Source organism: Amblyomma maculatum, chromosome 5, assembly GCF_055883805.1.
Source record: "Amblyomma maculatum isolate TAMU_Amacu chromosome 5, ASM5588380v1, whole genome shotgun sequence".
Lineage (NCBI taxonomy): Eukaryota > Metazoa > Arthropoda > Arachnida > Ixodida > Ixodidae > Amblyomma > Amblyomma maculatum.
Genome location: NC_139348.1, coordinates 103,333,148 through 103,351,243, shown reverse-complemented (window position 1 = coordinate 103,351,243; position 18,096 = coordinate 103,333,148). Strand labels below are relative to the sequence as shown.

General features: G+C 44.3%; 2 protein-coding genes across 11 annotated transcripts in view; both read left to right on the top strand.

The window, feature by feature from the left end:
- LOC146189064 (polycomb protein suz12-like) overlaps nucleotides 1-4,383 on the top strand; it is a 46,263-nt gene extending 41,880 nt beyond the window's left edge. For both annotated transcript variants that reach the window (XM_084603992.1, XM_084603991.1), the window contains exon 15: nucleotides 244-4,383. In XM_084603992.1, the coding sequence (XP_084460118.1) occupies nucleotides 244-469 (226 nt within the window). In that variant the 3' untranslated portion in view covers nucleotides 470-4,383. The remainder of the gene's footprint in view (nucleotides 1-243) is intronic.
- Nucleotides 4,384-6,266: 1,883 nt separating this feature from the next.
- Nucleotides 6,267-18,096, top strand: part of LOC146189063 (protein tweety-like) — a 36,985-nt gene continuing 25,155 nt past the window's right edge. For 5 of the 9 annotated variants that reach the window (XM_084603986.1, XM_084603990.1, XM_084603988.1 and 2 more), the window contains exons 1-3: nucleotides 6,269-6,624; nucleotides 14,150-14,298; nucleotides 15,671-15,831. In XM_084603986.1, coding sequence (XP_084460112.1) covers nucleotides 14,173-14,298; nucleotides 15,671-15,831 — 287 coding nt within the window. In that variant the 5' untranslated portion in view covers nucleotides 6,269-6,624; nucleotides 14,150-14,172. Of the gene's footprint in view, nucleotides 6,625-14,149; nucleotides 14,299-15,670; nucleotides 15,832-18,096 lie in introns of all 9 variants that reach the window. The other 4 variants (XM_084603987.1, XM_084603983.1, XM_084603985.1 and 1 more) reach the window with 2 other exon arrangements.

The window sequence follows — 18,096 nt, the reverse complement described above, 5'->3', positions numbered from 1 at the left end:
CGTGTACCCATCCAGGAAGTGATATCGATGGTGGTCACATTCTGCTGCATAACCCACCATTTGTCATTATAGTGGTTCTGTCGCTGCTCCCCAGGGGTCATCAGTCGCCCCCACTGATGCTCAAGGGGCCCCATCACATTGGTGGTCTGGGGCCACCGGTGTAGGAGGCCGTCTGTGAGCCACAGTCATCGCTCATTTCCGACTGACTTGGTTCTCATTCGCTCATGCCATGTTTCTTTCCAGGTTTGTGGGTGACTGCCAGATTCCCCTTGCCTGCAACATGTTCGTGGAAGAGAAGGGACAGGAATTGATCCAGCGGAACCTGTACCGCAACTTCGTCCTGCACATGTGCAACCTGCTCGACTCGGGCCTGGTCAGCGCATCGGTCGTCTACACGACCGTGCGGCGACTGCAAATGTTCTGTGATGTCAAGGACCACCGTTTGCGCCTGCCGGTTTCGTACACATAGAAGCAGCAGCGACGCAGCTTTGGTTTGCGGCCAGTGGGGAAAGAAACGGTGCTGTGTAAGGGACTGTTTGCCTTCTGATCTGGATTGCGGTGGATGATTGTGGGGAGTCGACCAAAAACTGGGGAAATATGCTACGGATGCAGAGAATGGGACTCACTCTGAAAAGGTGAAATGCAGCGTACTGATCGGCCAAGTGTGTGTCCCATTTGGATTGAACCGTAAGAGCCGTGTGACTATTTTGGAATTGGCACTGAGTAGCTGTTGTCTGCCCTAAGGATGTCAGCAGAGTACCTCTGCTTCGTGAATCATGAGGTGTGTTTTTTTTTTTTTTTTTTTGCGGTTGTGGACAGTGTTGGAGAAGTTTCATTTGCTGTGCACGTAGCATTGTGGCAGTACCCGTAAGAGGTGTTTCCGATAGAGCCGGTCATGGCTGATGTCGGCTGACAGTGTGCCGTCACTTGTGGTACAAAACTTACAAATATTCCTAGAAAGCTGCATCCTGCCATGGCCTGTGTACTCGTCACAACAAAACTACATGTTTGCAAGTTTCTAACCCCTCTTGCGTAGCCAGACTTGCGGAAGTGTTGCTTTTTTTTTTTTTTTCTTCTTTCTTTTCAAGAAAATCAGGGGAGCGGTGCCTTTTTTTTTTTTTTTTTTCAAAAGCATCATGAAAGCAGTTTTCTTTTTATTTTTATTATTTTTTTTTAATTTTTATTCAAGAAACATAATGGACAGGCATATTTTTCAGCATGCTTGGTCAACCGGTATATCAAAAGCGACCTGTTGATTTCGGGGTGAGGGGATGGGGGTGTCGTGGGAACCAGCTTTGTTTTTGCACACTCGTGTTGTATGTTAGCTGGTTTCTCACAGCCTTGGCATCGTGCATTTTATTTGGCTTGCGTTGCACCTGTGTTTCCCACTAGGTTGCTGTTAGAGTGGTTTATTTTTGTCATTTAGTTCAGCCAGCTGCTATTGTGAACAGAATGGTGTGTATATATATTATGTCTCACGCAATTTTGTAAGCCCATGTTTTCAAGTTGTTCTCCACTGTAGTCCGTGGATAGAGAGAGCTCCCCAGAGGTGCTGGGGTGTGTGTAATATTACTGCACCATTTATTTCATGTCATTTTGTTTTGTTGGAGGAACCCGTGCACTGTGAACGAAAGCTGTCATATTTTTGTTGTGGCAGAGCTGTTGTATTTCTTTGTAGCGGAAACTGAACAGAGTGTGGGTGTGTATTGCAAATGCAGCTTGAGTAAAAATTAAGACTGGTCTGCCGTGGAAAATTTGAGCATGTATGGCATTGTAATGAGAGTTTTCCAGTGGGGCATGTAAAAGTGTAGTTGTGGGTTGGGGGGAAGGGGGATTGTAACCTTTTCTTCTGTGTACCATTGTTGAGGCTTGGATAGTGTGTGAATGCCGAATGAAAAAAGAAACTGCCAGCACATATTGTGTTCATGTCTTGTTTTTGGAACAGAGGGGAGGACAAAGTGGTGTTCATTTAAACGTAACAGGCCACACCAGGTTGCTAATGCTGTTTCCATTCACTATCTCGGGAAGCTTTCTTCACGTCAAATATTGATTAAAAGGACCCACACTGAATAAAATTAATTTGTAGAGTGCACATCACTTCAGTCTTTGGTTTCTAAACACCCAGTGCTTCTGTGACATAACATAATGTTAATTTTAAGGGTGATTTCTTGTTATGTAGACAAAATGTTGCTGTATGAACATATGGGGCATTGCATATTTATTGGAGCCACTTACAACTGTTTTTGCAGACCACTGGACAGTTTGTATTCGAATGTTCTGTAGAGTTTGAACTTGGTTTATGTCTTGTGTGTGGGCTGCTTTTCTTGTTTCTGCATATATCTGTACACAAAACGCACCGCGAGGTAGGGCAAGAAGCCAAGAAAGGCCCGTGTGGCTTCCCATTCATGTATATGTCCATGTCATTAGATTGCAGGCATTGGTACGTTTTTGTACACCTGCATAAAGTTTCTAGGTTTCATTCATCTTGTATGAAATTTTACATCTTCCCTTAAAATGGTCATGCAATGCTTTAGAAGAGTTGGTGGGGCTATGTAGAGAAAATAGCATCCTTATTTTTGAACAAACTGAGCGTATAACACTACCACCACAGAGCTTGGGGTGAGCAGATCTCCAATTGAATGTGGCGTAGCGCCAAACTTATGCATCCACAAAAAAGAGAATTCTATCATATCTGGTGATGTGTAAGACCCAGTATAGCTTTATTTTTGTCATCTCCTCTCACTCTAAAGTGGTAATTAGTATCAGTAATTAGTATGGAGGAGGCACTGAAGTCACCTGCCGGAACTCTGAACTGAGGGAGTGTTGTTCTTGCCATATGTAGACTTGGTGAAATTTGTGAAATCGGAAGGAGCGGCGGGGCATTGAGAAAAATTGCCCCCGTGGCAGACGACGGCAGTACAAAAACACTTCGTTGAACGCTTGGTTTATGACATTTCCACTAGTATGAGGCAGCACGTTTTGTTTAGGGGACTAGTTGCAGGACTAACCTTATTGTACTTCGCCCGAGACCACATTAGGAATTTCTGGCCGCTCTTCAGAACAATAAAACTAGAAGTTCTGACCATAATGTGAAGATTGATAAAAAAATTATTTAGACAGCTGCAGCTCGCCTCCTTTTTTTCTTTTTTAGCCCTCTACATAATGCCTTCAGTGCGAGCTGGTCCTCGAAGAGGCTTGGTGCCATTAACATGCGTCACTAGTTGTGTGCTGCTTTAAGTTTAAATGCGTATGTAATGAGTAAATGGCAAGGATTTAGCTCTTGCTCTTTTCAGAACAGGCTGTCTGTCACTGGGACATATTTTTCTCTCGTCACAGAAGTCATTTGGCGATTCAAAGAAAACACAATGTTCGTATTGTTAGTCGAGGCATCATCTGGGGCTAGGGGAAAGGCAGCCATTGCATTTGGTTGCTTTAAGTACGTTTCTGTGTGTGGGGGTGTTGTGCCATGTAGAGATTAACCCTGAATGCGAAGTGCAACTTGTGAAACACTGCCATAGTATTCTCGTGAAACTTCACACGCTCATCTTAGCACTGCTTAAGATCTTTTTGCATGTACCATATGTGAGTTCTCACCCTTCAGTCGAGTCATCTGAAGTAAAAGTGCTTTTCTAAGCCTTGTTGGCATCGCGCATTTCCTTTTGCCTTTTCTTTTGTGAGCCACACATGCTGAGAGCTCTGTTTATTGATCACTCTTGCCGGAAGGCCTGGATTTGTTAATAGGGAGAATTGGTACTGCGTAAAAGCGTTTCTGCACTGTGCATGCGAAGAAGCATCACATGCTTTCACACTGCTTGGGCGTAATGCGAAAGGCCAATTTAAGACATTTGGTCACTCGAGTCCCTCTCCAATTGGTAGTCTTCTGTAAGCTAGGGTGAGTGTTGGTGGTATTCTGCAGTTGTTGAATTGCGCTGACATAACACCGTTTCAGAAAAAACTTCTCTTATTGCAGGAAAGAAAACTGCACAGTTTGCTAAATTTGTTGGCAAAGCTGGCCGACAATTAGGAGCATTTTGATTTTAGTTTGTTTGACATCATAATGACAGTTCGAAACATTTGCTTACAACCACTGAGATACATTGAAACTCGTTAGGCATCACATTTTCAAGAGTTTATTGCCAACAGCACTTGCAGGTGCTAAGTGACTAAGTTGATTTTAGAAAACTATTTGATGCTCCTTCATACGGGTGTGAAATGTTGCTCGTAGCAGCCATTTGAGAAATGAATGAGAGCAAATCCAGACCTAGTGAGCAACAGCAAGTCGGGCCCTGTGACTCAAGACATCTTGTCTGTACTTTTTCAATGTCATTGCATTGCATCTCGCTGCACTCTTTATTTATGCTGTTATAAACACAAATTTCTTTATTGGAAGTGACGTCTTTCTGTGCATTTAGTGCTATCTTGGAGGGGCCAAATTCACTGTAGAGACGGACCATTGTCCCCTGGTTTGGCTGCAAACTGCGACATCGAAGAACAGTCGCCTTCTGAGGTGGAGCTTGATTTTACAGCAGTACAATTTTGAAATAAGCACTTGTGTATGTGACTGCATCCCTCTAATTGGGCTGCACTTATTACACGTCGGGGTTGACTAAATTTTTGTGACGCACAGAAGTGCACGTGACAGAAGTTCGCAGGCATGAACTCTAGTTTCGAGGAAGTTAGACTCAACACAGAACTTAAGCATAATCGAGATCGTACTAGTGCAGACCTGTACACGATTCCTTAATGCATCAATGCAGGAGCAAGAGCGTGTCTGGGTGAGTATGCCGCATGTGCACAGCAGGCACCCAACACTGCAGTGTATGCTCGCAAGACTAGTGTCCTTGATGTGCCAAAACTCTTGGCAGCAGTTTTCACTTTTCCCCACAAATCCAGGAAATCCACCGATTCATGGTTCTTTCATGCCAGATGATAGGTACTACACGCATGTTTGTGTTATCCTCGCAAGGGGAAAATAAAATGGGTGAAATGTGCCAGAAATTATGGTCTGCTGACAGAGGACGTGCAAAGGATGAAAACAGTGGGGGAAGGAATATGGATAGTTTGCAAGGTATTGGAATGTTGCCCAGGAAACTGCAGGGATTTCGCATCTGCAATTGTAAAAAAAAGTGGAATCCACTGTTCTAGCTAATGGAAAGTTGATATAGTTTTAAGATTTTCTGAAGAGAATTGCTTCTTTGCTAGTTGGTGTAGTTCTTTCTGATGAGCATGCAATGGTGAGGGCCTACTGATACCGAAGATTTATATCTGAGCGCAATGTTGAGATTGATGGTTAAGTAACCAGCTTGGAAAACAATGTTCCCAGTATGATAAGCAGCATAATTGGCAATTTCGCTACCAAGGGCTACTGCCTCTCCTCGAAGCAGTTTGCTGTACAATCTTCACAAGGCACAGATAAAAGCATTGGGTCATTTAATGCGCGCAGTTGTGGAGCTATGACTAAGAAAAACCAGGTGCAGACTATGCTGTGTGATCTCGACACACACTAGTCTGTCCTTTAGGTCTCCCCTGATGGGGCTGGGACAGTTAGGTCACCACCGCTAGCGGCGGGGGCTAGCCTGTCCAAATTTTTATCTGTTGTAGGCCGTCATTGCACCCGCCACCGCTTTGGTGGTGGACGACGGCTGTTGTTTCGGCGCGCGTCTTTCTCTCCCTCTTCCTTTTCTTTCGTCTCTATTTTCTTTTCTGTCTGCAGGAGGCAGCGGAGGGGCGGAGGTGGCTCAGCTACAGAGCCAGTAGCAGGCCCGTGCATTTTCTTTTCATTTTTCCTACAGCCACAACAACAACAGTCTGTCCTTGCCTAAGAACGTAGCTACGGACCGCAGAACGACAACGAAACGCGCGTAAACGCGGTTCATGAACTCGAGACCGAAAGCGGAAGTCGTTACACGTCAGTATATCAGATTTTAAATGGATGATTGTCTTTTAATGCGGCGACAAAAGCGTTTAAATTGGAACGCTTTTCACAAATGGCTAAGAGAAAACAAATGGCGTCAAAACAATTTGCTCAGCATTATGTAATGTACTGTCATTGTCATCGCTCTTTCGGATTTATCAAAGCACTTATAGAGAGATGAATTTTAGTTTGTAACGGGAGGGTACGCAGCGCCAAAAAATTGCTCCGCTCGCAACAAGCGTTTTGCCCTAGTGGCGAAGGACGGGACTATTATATCCTCCTCTCCAAAGGTTTTCATCAGCTCTGTAGCTTCACCGTGCTTGATTTTTTGTTTGTTTGCCTCTCTCTTCTTCCTCCTCTCTGACAAAGTGCGCTCGGGGCGGTCCCCGCTCGCACGGACGGACGGCAGCGGAGGGCCGAGGCCGTGTGCGCGCCGTCTTTGACGTGGGTGGTTATCGCGAGCAGCTAGAGACTATGTGAACAACCACCGGATAACCAATTTCCTGCGCGCGCCTTTCTCTGCGTGTTCTCGTGGCTGCCGGGCTTGCACCACCACCACCTTCTTTCTCCGGTGAGAAGACCAAGGAATAACGCTCCGCTCCCGGAGCACCCAGGAGAAACTCCGCGGCTATGACGCGCGACGGCTAGCTACCGTCGCGAGAAAAACTCGCGCTCTCTGCCTCGCGTCACAGCCATCGATTCCCCGAGCGGTGAGTCTCTCCGGAACAGCCGTCCGGCTGCCTGCGTTTTCCGCTCTCTCTTCTTCCTGCGCTCTTTTTTTTCCCTTCCTCTCCCATTTTCGGCTCCTTGTTTTTTTTCCTTTCGGACATGCCCCAAAATGTCTGCGTAGCTTCCATTTTGACGCGCACCGCTCACTGGATTGTTCGCCGATCGTGCGATTCGTTGGCATCTTTAGCGCGCTCCGCGTCTCTGTAACCGATACGTGATATACTCGCTGCACGAAAACTCTCCACCGCGTGTAAACACCGTGGTGGCTAGCCGCGATAGGTCCGGCCCGCAGCTGTGGAAAAGGTTGCGGAGAAAAAAAAAAATAATAATGGAAGGGCGGCCAATGGAGTTCGGAACCCCCGGGTCGATACACGTTGGTCCCAGCGAGCAAGCGCGCCTCGCTGTAGCTTCCGAACACGGCTACCGAGCGTTACGTTGACGCGCGGTTTCTGTAGCAGTGGAGAGCATTTCCTTCCAACTTTCGCTTTCCGGATAGACCTCTGCTCTTTGCATAATGCATGGCTCGAAAGCCTTGCGTGATCAGTCTGTTTTTAAAAGGCGCTCATCGTGCTTGAAGCCGCGCCTCCCACGCCTTTGTAGTCACTCCTTTTCGCACCAGTGTAGCAGTTTGTCCGGCCGTCACCGAACGTCGTGCGCTCCTAATCTCTTTTCCTTTGTCCCTGCGGGGCGCTCGTGCTAATCGTGCGCAGGGCTTATGTTGCATTTCATTGCTTTTTTTTTTTCCTCTCAGTTTCCTATTCCGCTGTATTGATTTCTTGGGGCAAGGCTCCGTTTTCGCCGATCGCGCGTGCCTTGAGGTGTGGTATGGAATCGAGACAATGCCCTCCCTTCCGCTTCTGCAAGTTCGCCGGTCCAAACATCGCTGCGCTGCATGGTTGAAATCAGCCTATCTCTATCCACGAGTTGGTTGATTAGCTGAGAGGAAAGATATCTTCTACTCACGATAACTTTTGGTTGTGTCGTATTCCTCTTCGACTCAATGGTGGACGTATTTGAAAGCTTTCAAAAGGCGCGCATAGCTGCCTCTGGATGAGGAAACTAGCGCCAGACATTTCTTGCGTAAGCTGTACGTATGTGCTGGTGCATGCTTCTTTAATGCAACTTCAAGGACGCGATGCCTTCTCGGCGAGGCATTGAAGTGTCATCGACGCTCTACTTCGAGCCGCTAGCTGGTGCTCAAGATAACGCCCAAAGCAACAGTTGACTGAGGACCTCTCTGCTGACCTCGATTGTCGTGATAACCGCCTGACGACCGCCCGTTTTTATGTCCTACACACCGCTCCTGCGTGCTCTTTCCCTCGTTTCATAATATCGCTGCTCATTAAGCTCCCCATTCCTTCGCTATTTGCTAGTCCGGCGCTTATTTGGCAGTCGTGCACACCGCTTCTACGTCCTTTGAGTGTCTCGAAAGAGACCCCGTTCATGACTGCGAAGGTCGAGTCACGTCTCTCGTCGTATGAACGACATTTCTTTGTTCTTATTTCGCTCCCTAGGAGTTGAGTCGTCAAGGTCTCACGATCTAACTGACGTCTTGACAGCGGAAGTGAAGGGTTGAAGTTGTGCCAGCAGCGCGTACTACACGACACGTCGGGTTCGTGTAGTGCAGCTCTCGCGAACGGCAGTCGAAGATAGCGTTAAAACACTCCAAGATTTTTTTTTTTTTTTCTGCGTTTCTTTCCCCTTGGCATTGTTTTTCTGTGCTCCACCGGTGAAAAATTAAACTAGAATAAACGTGGCCTCATGAGAACGCCAAATCAACCGAAATCTTTTAGCGCGCACGTCGCGAACCCGTCGTTTTGAATGCGTCTACTGGCATCCATCCTTTCCACCAAGGGCGGCTCGGTATCAGCGGAAATTCTTGTTTCATGCATGTTGCACGTCGTCGCGACGGCGGGAGGCATCGCAAAGACGGTGACACACGTGCTGCCTTATTTAAACACTGGAGGCGGGTACTGTGCGCGCCCTCGCCGGGAATGTTAAAGGAGAAAGGGAAAATAAAAAGGAAATACCCGAAAGAGGAGCGTAATGTGGAGGAATAAAGAATTCAAGCTGCTTCTGTTTGCTGATGTCTTGGAATTTTTGTTTTTCTTGGTGTACATGATTCTCTATCAATACAAAATGAACTCTCCCCCTCAAATTTTCATTGTTCGTTTCATTATAAGTATAAGTTCCTTACGAAATATTGGCACCACCAATAAATTGGATGCAAGCAGGAGCCAAAAATCAACCAACTGTACCAGATTCATGTCCTGTAACCTATCGGATACCCTGGTAATTCTCATTTGTATTTGTGCGCGCATGGCGTAATCAGTTGCCACAAGGTCAGTGGCCAGCCTTCATTCCTATCCGAAAGTTTGTTTGACAATATTTGCAGTAATGTGCTTACTTTAGCAGCTCCTCACCCGTTCATGGTCAGCAGATTTCGCCATGCAGCAGCACTTGGCGGTGAGCTAAAATAGAAGCAAATTGTAAATGCAATACGCTTCATGTTCGTTGCAGCTGGCCAAAAATATGCACTTTCACAGCGGAGGACTTGCAATGACTTACATCGCTTGATGAGCGTTGCTGATATCTTCATGTGGAAGTTTCATTTTTCTGGCATCAAGTATTGAAACTACGTTTCCTGAGAAAGAAATTCACCTTATTTGCAGAATTTAGTAGTAGTAATTGTGTTAACGTGATTCTTATCCTGTTGAGTGCATTTAGAAACAAACATCCACTGCTTTTGAGCAGTGTGCTTGTCTTAGTAAAACCTGTTAGAAAACATGATTCACCTGTAACATTGTGATACCTAAACAGCAAAATATTAGTATTTTTACCACCACTTGTAATTTTAGTATTTTACCACCACTTAGCGCAAACCCTTGTATGCAGGCATTCTGTTCTAATGTAGAGCTAGCATTCAGCTGCTGTCTTAACATCACTCTCAGTTGCAGTAAAATTGCTGCAATGCAAAACAACACAACAGCATTCTTGGCAAGTATTGAACCATCTGCATCATCTGACATTGCTGACCTGCCACTCACAGTCTTACATTGAGATATAAAATTGCATAGTTACATAGCATTGATGCTTCTGGACCTGAAATAAAGCATTTCAGCATGGTTTTAAATTGAAACAAACTGCAAAATTTTAGGAGTGTGTTTGTAACAATGTGCTAGACATTTGTGAGCGTAAAATGGCATGTGGAGTTCACCTGCACCTGGTGAATAATTAATTAATTGAATTTATTCTGTTATTCTGTTTTGGTTTCCCTTTGAAAAGGAGGGACGAAACCAGAACAGGTCGCGTACGATAACAAAAAACAAAAGTTATATGAAGGTGTACCTAGAATGACTTTACTTAGTCTCTCTGTTTCCCTGTATACTTTCTTTGCGTCTTTTTGTCCCCATTTTAGGTTAATGCAGCATAAAGGTCAGAGATGGCAAAAAAAAAGCATATACCTAATTTCTAAGCGCTGCTCACATGCAAAGCTTAGCAGTGCGGCTGGCTATCTGTTGGGTATCACTTGGTCTGCAGCATGATTTCTTGCTGTAGAAAGGATGGCTTGGCATGCAGGCAAGTATAAAAGAAAATGTTTTGGGGCTGTGTTGCACCTTGCACTTTTAGCATGAAATTAAATTTTTTGTGGTTCCTGCATCTCAAACATTATACAAATTGGCTTAAACCCATTTTTTACTTGAAAACCATCTCACGAAAATACATTCCATTACTTAGCAAACAGATACATGGCCAAGGTTTTTGCATTTAATTATTGTTTAATTAGCCATAGTCACCCCGTTTTAGCACTCATCACTTCAGTGGAGGCTTTACTAATGTGTGAACTCTGCCCACCCGCATAGGTTGGCACCTTTGTGAAAAGCACTGTGTTATCAGCGTAGCTCTTTGAAGAGTGCGGGTTTAAAATTTTTGGTTGCATGCTTTCTTTGGATCGGTGCTTGAAGCATTCACAAACATGGATCGCTGTGTGCATTTAACCTGCACCTGGCGAATGAAATATATATATTCAAGTTATAGCAAAGTGCAAATTATTTTTGTGGAAGAAATTCAGCCATAAATTATTTTCTTGCCATTAGGCTGATTTCTAAGCAGCCGTTGATTTCTAAGCAGCCGTTCACTAATGTCTTGCACACAGTTATGAAGAAAGCACAAATTTGTCGTCTGCTTCTTAAGGTCAGTTGGGATTCTAGGTGGCAGAAGTCTTTGGAGACGTCTCGCGATTTCAGACTAGACACATGACAAATTATTGCCTTATTTCTCCAACACATGAGGGAACTGAGGTCCAACTTTTCCAACTTTCACATTCACAAGTATGGCGTGAAACAATTGGCCAATATTAAAGGTCTGCACTTTGGTTACTATTCAAGTGTTACAGAGACTATTGTCCCCCATAGTACATGCATTCCCGAGCCAATCTAAAAGGTGCACTCAATAGCTAAGGTGGAAAATTGTAGTATGCACAGAGAAAAATTCATAGGAACACAAGAAGAAAGTAAGGTGGTGAACACATTATTGGTACAACCTTATGGCTTTTTTGTGGAAGTAAAGTATTTTACACATTCTGCCACAAATTGACTCCTTATTAACAATTGTACAATGTGGCAAACAGTAAAAAATGTACTAGTGCGGAAAATTTTGTCGTAAGGCCTGGTGTCTGCCTAATTTCCATCTAATGGAATAGCACCTTATTTCTAATCTAAAATTTAGGAAAATGTTTAAACCACGAACCAGAGGGTTGGGTTTAAGTATTCTAAGATGTCTGTGATCGACTTTGCAAGTCTGATTGAGATTCTCATGACCACATTTCACCTGTCCCATGAAATAGTAACTTTTTAATCTAAGTGGTGTCTGAGCACAACCTTTGAAATTACCAGTGTTAATGCACTGAATTCTTTAGCTCGTTATCTCGTCAGATATTGCAGTAACTATTTGTAATCATCATCATCATCAGCCTGACTGTGCCCACTGCAGCGCAAAGGCCTTTCCCATATTTCTCTAATTAACCCGGTTCTGTGCTAGCTGCATCCACTTGACCCCTGCGGACTTCTTAAAAGACCTCATCCATCCACCTAACTTTCTGTCGCCCCATGCTATGCTTTCCTTCCCTTGGAATCCAGTTTGTTACCCTAAGCGACCATCGGTTATCCTCTGTTCGCACTACATGTCCTGCCCATGCCCATTTCTTCTTTTTGATTTCCACTAGAATGTCAGTAACATGAGTTAGTTCTTTGACCCACTCTGCGCGCTTCCTATCTCTTAATGTTACCCCTATCATTTTTCGTTCCGTACCCTCTGCGTTGTCCTCAACTTAAGTAGCACCCTCTTGTTTGTACATACTGTTTGTACATAACAGCTACTACAAAACCAGAATCTGCAGCCATCATAGTGTGCAGCCATTTTTTTGCCAATGCGGGCTTGACAACTTTGAGGCTGCGCTTGCAAGACCTTCACCACAATTGCCGGCCGCTTGTGTTCCCTTTTAAATGTTGCTGGAATCATTTTCCGAATGCTATTGTGATCCGGGCAGCTTATGGGGCCCTGTGACAACCTGATGAAGTCTCGTTCACATCTGCATAATTCATGGAAAACCATTGCTGCAAATAGCTAATACAGTCAGCCATTTTCCGAGTTGTCTGCTCGAAGACATTTTGGAAGTAGTTCATCAGGTTTTCAACTCTTGTATGTACTGTACATTGTGGTGCATTAAGTGTTCAAAGAGTGCACACTTATGGTAGGCAGTGTATCTATGATAAAGGGACACAATCCACATAGCAACATGTTCTGCTAGCACAACCTAAATTCACTGCAGTTCACCGTGGCGGTTCCCTTCTGCACACTGCAAAAATGGCGGGGCTCATTGATTAATGTTGTATATTCTGGTGCATGTGATAGCCGGCAGCAAAGGGAGGAGATGCGCTCATAATAGATGGCAGAGCATATGAATGTTGTATAACTGATGAGCACCTCGACAGCAAAACCTTCGAGTCGGCAGCCTGCTGAAGTGGTGTGACGCTTTTGGACAATGCGGCGATGGGTAGCAGTGGTGCGACCTTGACATGCTTGGGAACAGTGTTACGGAGAAAGTAGGAGGCATTACACATGCACACGCCAAACGTGGTCGATCCCAGGTTTAGGGAGCACTAAAATCCACTTCGACATAGCTTAGCAGTTTGCATCTTCCCTGTGTTAAGACAGTGCAGGCTGTCGAGAGCGTGAATGTATCTGCAGCTTGCATAGGAGGCGATAGAAAAAAAACCCTTGCACATCTAGATCATAGCCCGAGTGTTATATTTTGCAGTGCTTGCTTTGAAAGTTGTTTGAATGACGGGAACATTCAGCTTGTATTTTAATAAAGGCTTCTTGAGATAATATCGTCATGACACCGTAACAATGTTCAAAACTTACAGGTTTAATATGAACTAAAATAGAGCTAGTTTTGTTAAGTAAAAAGATAACTTTTGTTTGTGTTGAGTAGAGCTACGCGTGCCGCTGGCAGTGCACCCCCACTGTGGTGGTGGCTCAGTGGTTAAGACTATCAACTGCTGATCCAAAAAACACAGGTTTGATCCCAGTAGTAGCGAGACTGCGTTTCGATGGCGGCGAAGTGCAAGGCGCCCGTGCACTGTATAATGTAAGTGTGCGTTAAATAACCCCAAGTTGTTAACATGGTTAAAGAGGCCTCCACTACAACTGCCCTCATACCCCGAGTAACTTCGGAACTTCCAAACCAAACTACTTGCAGTGCTTAATTTCTGGTGCCTTTCCTTTTCTTTTTCTGATATATTTCTTGTACAGATACATAGCAGTAATTAGTTGCATGCCTTTTCATGTTCTAATTATAATTAATTAAACACTGCATCTTCTCTGGCATTATTTCTGCTCTGCAGTTAAGCTATGGTGTCATAACTGGAGAGAAATGTTTACATGATGAATGGGGCCACTCAAAGTTGCATAGGTGTGCAATGGACTAATCAGTTTTGTACACTCGAGGTTCTGGGTTCCTGCGGAGCATTGAGGAAAAATGGTCACCAAGGAATGGAGTCATTAAATTTCTTCACTGTGGATATCAAAGCCGAAGTTTGTTACTTTATGACGGTGCAATATTAGTTGATAATGGAAGAAGTCGGTCATTTGGAACCCATAAAGTTTGATGTGAGCACTATTACAAATTTAATGTGACTGAAATCATAATATGACTTTCTATGCTTTGCGTCATTTCATAGGCTGCAATTGTTTTGCCTTGGGTGATTGTGGCGTTATCATTTTGCATTCTATGCATGGAATAGGTAAGGCAGCATGTATTTTATCTTAGACAACTGTGACACTGTCCGTGACAAGCGTGCATGCGTTGCCAACGTTGCAGTTGACGCAATTTGTTTTTTTTCTTCTCGCGGAGTAGCGTGTGCAGTACAAAAAGCTGTGCCTCAAAGGTGCGAATGGTGCGCTTAACGTCTTGGTGTCGTTGCTGCGCTGCACGTTTTGCAGACGGTGACGCTGCGCCCCGCACGATGGCGTTGCACGAGGGCTACCAGGTGTCGATGGTGGCCGACTGGTTCCATGCCGTGCCGCACGTCGATATCGGTTTCTCCCCCGTCAATTCCACCTTCGACCCCACCAGCAACGTCTACCTGGAGGTGCGTTTAAGAAGGGCCATCACGATGCTAGTGTTTCTTGAAGTGGATGGATTGATGCATTGTGGGAGAAGTTATGGCTAATTTCGTTTGATTGGTGGTGTTGAATGCTGCTTAAGCTTAACCAGCTTTTCGTCCCCTTTTCAAGTGTCGGCTGTATACAGTGTTGGTGTACTAATAATAGAGATTATTTTATATTTCGGAACAGGAGCATGCAATTTTTTCTTATTCCAGTGTTAGAGGAATCTCCCTTTTAAGCTTGTTGCATTAAAGGCTAAAACCGGTGCACAGAAAAAGGTGTATTTGTTTAGGCTAGGTGCTAGGTGTAGCTGTGCCATATAAAGACCAGCTTTACTACTTACCTCTACTAACTCATGATCATGGTAAACAGGAATTGCTCATGTGAGCCCCGCAGGTCTCATGTTCTGCCTGTTCACATAAACAACAATTCTCAGTTTGTATTGCATTATATATTTAGGTCAGCATATAGGTACAGCTTTAATCAAAATGTCTTCAGGACCCAAGGTTTACTTTTGATCCTTAGAATGAAGAGTTGCAGCGCGCCTGCGGACTAAAAGATCTAATTTTTGGGTTTAGTTCTTTATTCTTTGTAATGATGCGTAAGACATTACTGTACACATGTGACCATGCGATATTCGCCTATAACGGCTAAGTAAATTACTATCGAATTTTTGTCTTATTCCTATTGCAGTTTCGGTTTGAAGAGCCGAGCTATAGCTATGACATCAAAGTCAAGTCTTGGGTGCGTGAGGGACAAAAAAAAACTGTTATATAATCGTTTCTCTGTCGTCTTAATTCATTGCAACGCTAAAGCCAGCTTGCCTCAAAAACACGAATCACACCAACTGAAGAATTGATGATTATAGCATTGTTTTTTAATCCCTCACGTGATCTAGACTTGGCTTTGGCTTCGCAGTGATTATTTCGCTGCTGAAACGTAGATGGGGGTGAAAAAAATAAAATTCATTGGGAAATTATTTAGTCACTGTAGGCGAGAACTACATAGTGACCCATATGCAGGAATGTTTGTACGCATCATTAGCAAGGAGGAAAATGCAGCCAAAATTTGGTGTTTATGCTCCTTTAAAAGTTGTGGAGAAGGGTTCCTAATTGCTGCCTCTGCTGAGATTCACAGCCCCAGGGGTGCCACAAATGGCCCACTGTGTGGCTAGAAACCAAACCATGCGGCCTGGAGACTTTCGGCCCATGCCCTATATTTGCATGTTCCATGCGCAGTATTGCAGCAAGTTCGACTGGCCTCAACTGGATTTGTTGCTAATGTGCCACAAGCGCAGTAGCCGCTGCCGTTAAGTAACGAGGTCTTTATCCTCTTCCTGTGCCGTCCATCATGCAGAGCCTTGGCATCCTGATTGCGGTGCCGGGCTTCTGGCTCATCCTCACCCTCCTGGCATTCCTCATCTTCTTCCTGTGCCGATGCTGCGACTCGGGCCTCAAGAAGAAACGGCGCCTCACCCCGCTCAAGTGGACGCTGGCACTCTTCGCGCTGCTCTGCTGGTGAGGCCAACTACTTTGTCCTTTGCTTTTATTTCTTTTCTTGCTCTTTACATTTGTAGGGGTGAGCAGCTGCAGTCTCTTGGAGCTCTCTCGGGTATGGGGACTGCCTCTGTGTGAGCTACAGTACAACCGTGCTATAGCAAACTCGTATACATTAGAATCATGGATAGAGTCAAGTGGAAATGCAGTCTCGTTCTGCCTTCTATAAATGACTCTATTTTTTTCTTTTATAGTAAATAGCGTTTGATTATGGCGACATGCTTTTCTTGAAAATTATGACATCGCAGAATCCGCATAGTCTAAGGTCGAAAGGCCAACACTTGGACGAAGATGGACATTGAAGGTGATAGAAGACGCTTTTCAATCTTTTCAAGGTGCCTTAATCATTAGGTTCAAGAGCTGTGAGGAAAAGCCAACTTTCCAAAGGCCTTGAATTGTGAGGCAAAGCTCGCGGGAAAGAAACATTTAGAGCTAGCTGGGAAAGTAAAAACTGTAGAAGTGCATTGAGGGATGGGGAAGGGAAAAGGGGGTCAATGTTTGCAGCACTGGGTAGCATGAGGCAGTGGCAGCGAAAAGCAAAGGTGCGACGGCACTGCATGGGCGGTTCTGCTGTGGTCTGCTTCATCACGCTTTTATTAACTGTTGCCTCCTAAATGATGCCAGAGCTTTGGTTTTTTTTTCATGGAATAAAACTAATTTTTTTTGCAGCTGAGTTGTATCCTAAAGGTGTGCATGAATATGAAACCTGCTATAATCTAAAATGTGTTAATTGAAAGTAAATAATTCTCACATAAAACAGTGATAAGATGAGGGTAGAAGGCATTTCTGTGTGCTCACTTTGTAAACTGACACTGTGTTCAGTAAACCATTTAATTATCAAATAGCATCCTCAGGGCAGCAAACTCATACAGCAAACATTGATATAGTAAAGATTTTCACTGGTCCGAGCAAATTTACTGTGCAGTGGTTCTGCCGCTTAAAGTACATGCATCAGACTTTCGGTTTGATGTTTTTCTTTTGCATTAATGCACAACACATAAGTAAACATAAATTGTCACATTGAATTTGCCTACACAACGTAGAGTGATTTGCTAATAACTTAACGCCTTCTGTCACAATGTTTATGTTTCGGTTTTAGCTGATAAATGGTATCTATGTCGTCTAAGTTGACATCAGATTATGTAAGCCATAAGAAAGCCCTGCCGAATTGTACCTGCTTTATTGTTTTAATTCAGTCCAACCCCACACCCGTCAGAGCCAGGAAGACAGTGAATGAACACGCAGATATAATGGGGCAATTTCTTTGTTCTGTACGTGAACTAATGTTAACGTGATGTCTGTTGTTCATGTATGGAAATCGAAGCTGAAAGAGTACGAGAAAAGAGACTCGGTCGAGTCATTTACCGAGTGTCTTCAAATCCCATCTGGTGATCTGTATGAGCCAGTGCCTCAAGCACCATTCCAAAGAAAGAAAACATGCTGTGAAAAATTGGTGTACATACTCCATTAAGCTTAAACTTGGCACTGTTACAAGCAGAGATAACATCCAGTTCTAGTTTTATTACATTGTTGGACTGTTGTTTATCCCACAACAAGGATTAAATAAAATTTGTCTAATTATACCCAGATGCTCTGTATAAGACAATCAAAGATATCAAAGGAAGCTTCTGTGCTAAGCTGGGCGTGATAAAGGACAAACGAGGCAAGGACCTCACTGAAGCCTCAGAGATAAAGAAGAGGTGGCAGGAATACACAGAAGAACTGTACAAGAAGGACCCGGATGTGCAAACCCAACATAGGACGGTTGTGATTACTGATCTCGAGCCGGGCATCCTGAAGAGTGAAGTTGAATGGGCCTTAGCCAGCCTTGCTAAGAACAAAGCTAGCGGAATTGATGGTATTCCAGCTGAGTTGCTTCAAAACCTCAACCACGACGCTGTTAACACACTGCATACATTATGTCAAAAGATTTGGACAACCCTGCAGTGGCCACAGGATTGGAGGAGGTCAGTTTACATCCCCATTCCAAAGAAAGGCAGTGCCAAAGATTGTTCCAACTACCGCACGATCGCGCTTATTTCGCATGCTAGCAAGGTGATGTTAAAAATTCTGCAAGGTAGGCTGCAGCAGTATGTGGATCGGGAGCTTCCGGACGTGCAAGCTGGGTTTCGCAAGGGCAGAGGAACTAGAGACCAAATTGCCAACCTTCGCTGGATCATGGAAAAAGCAAGAGAGTTCCAGAAACCCATTTACTTCTGCTTTATT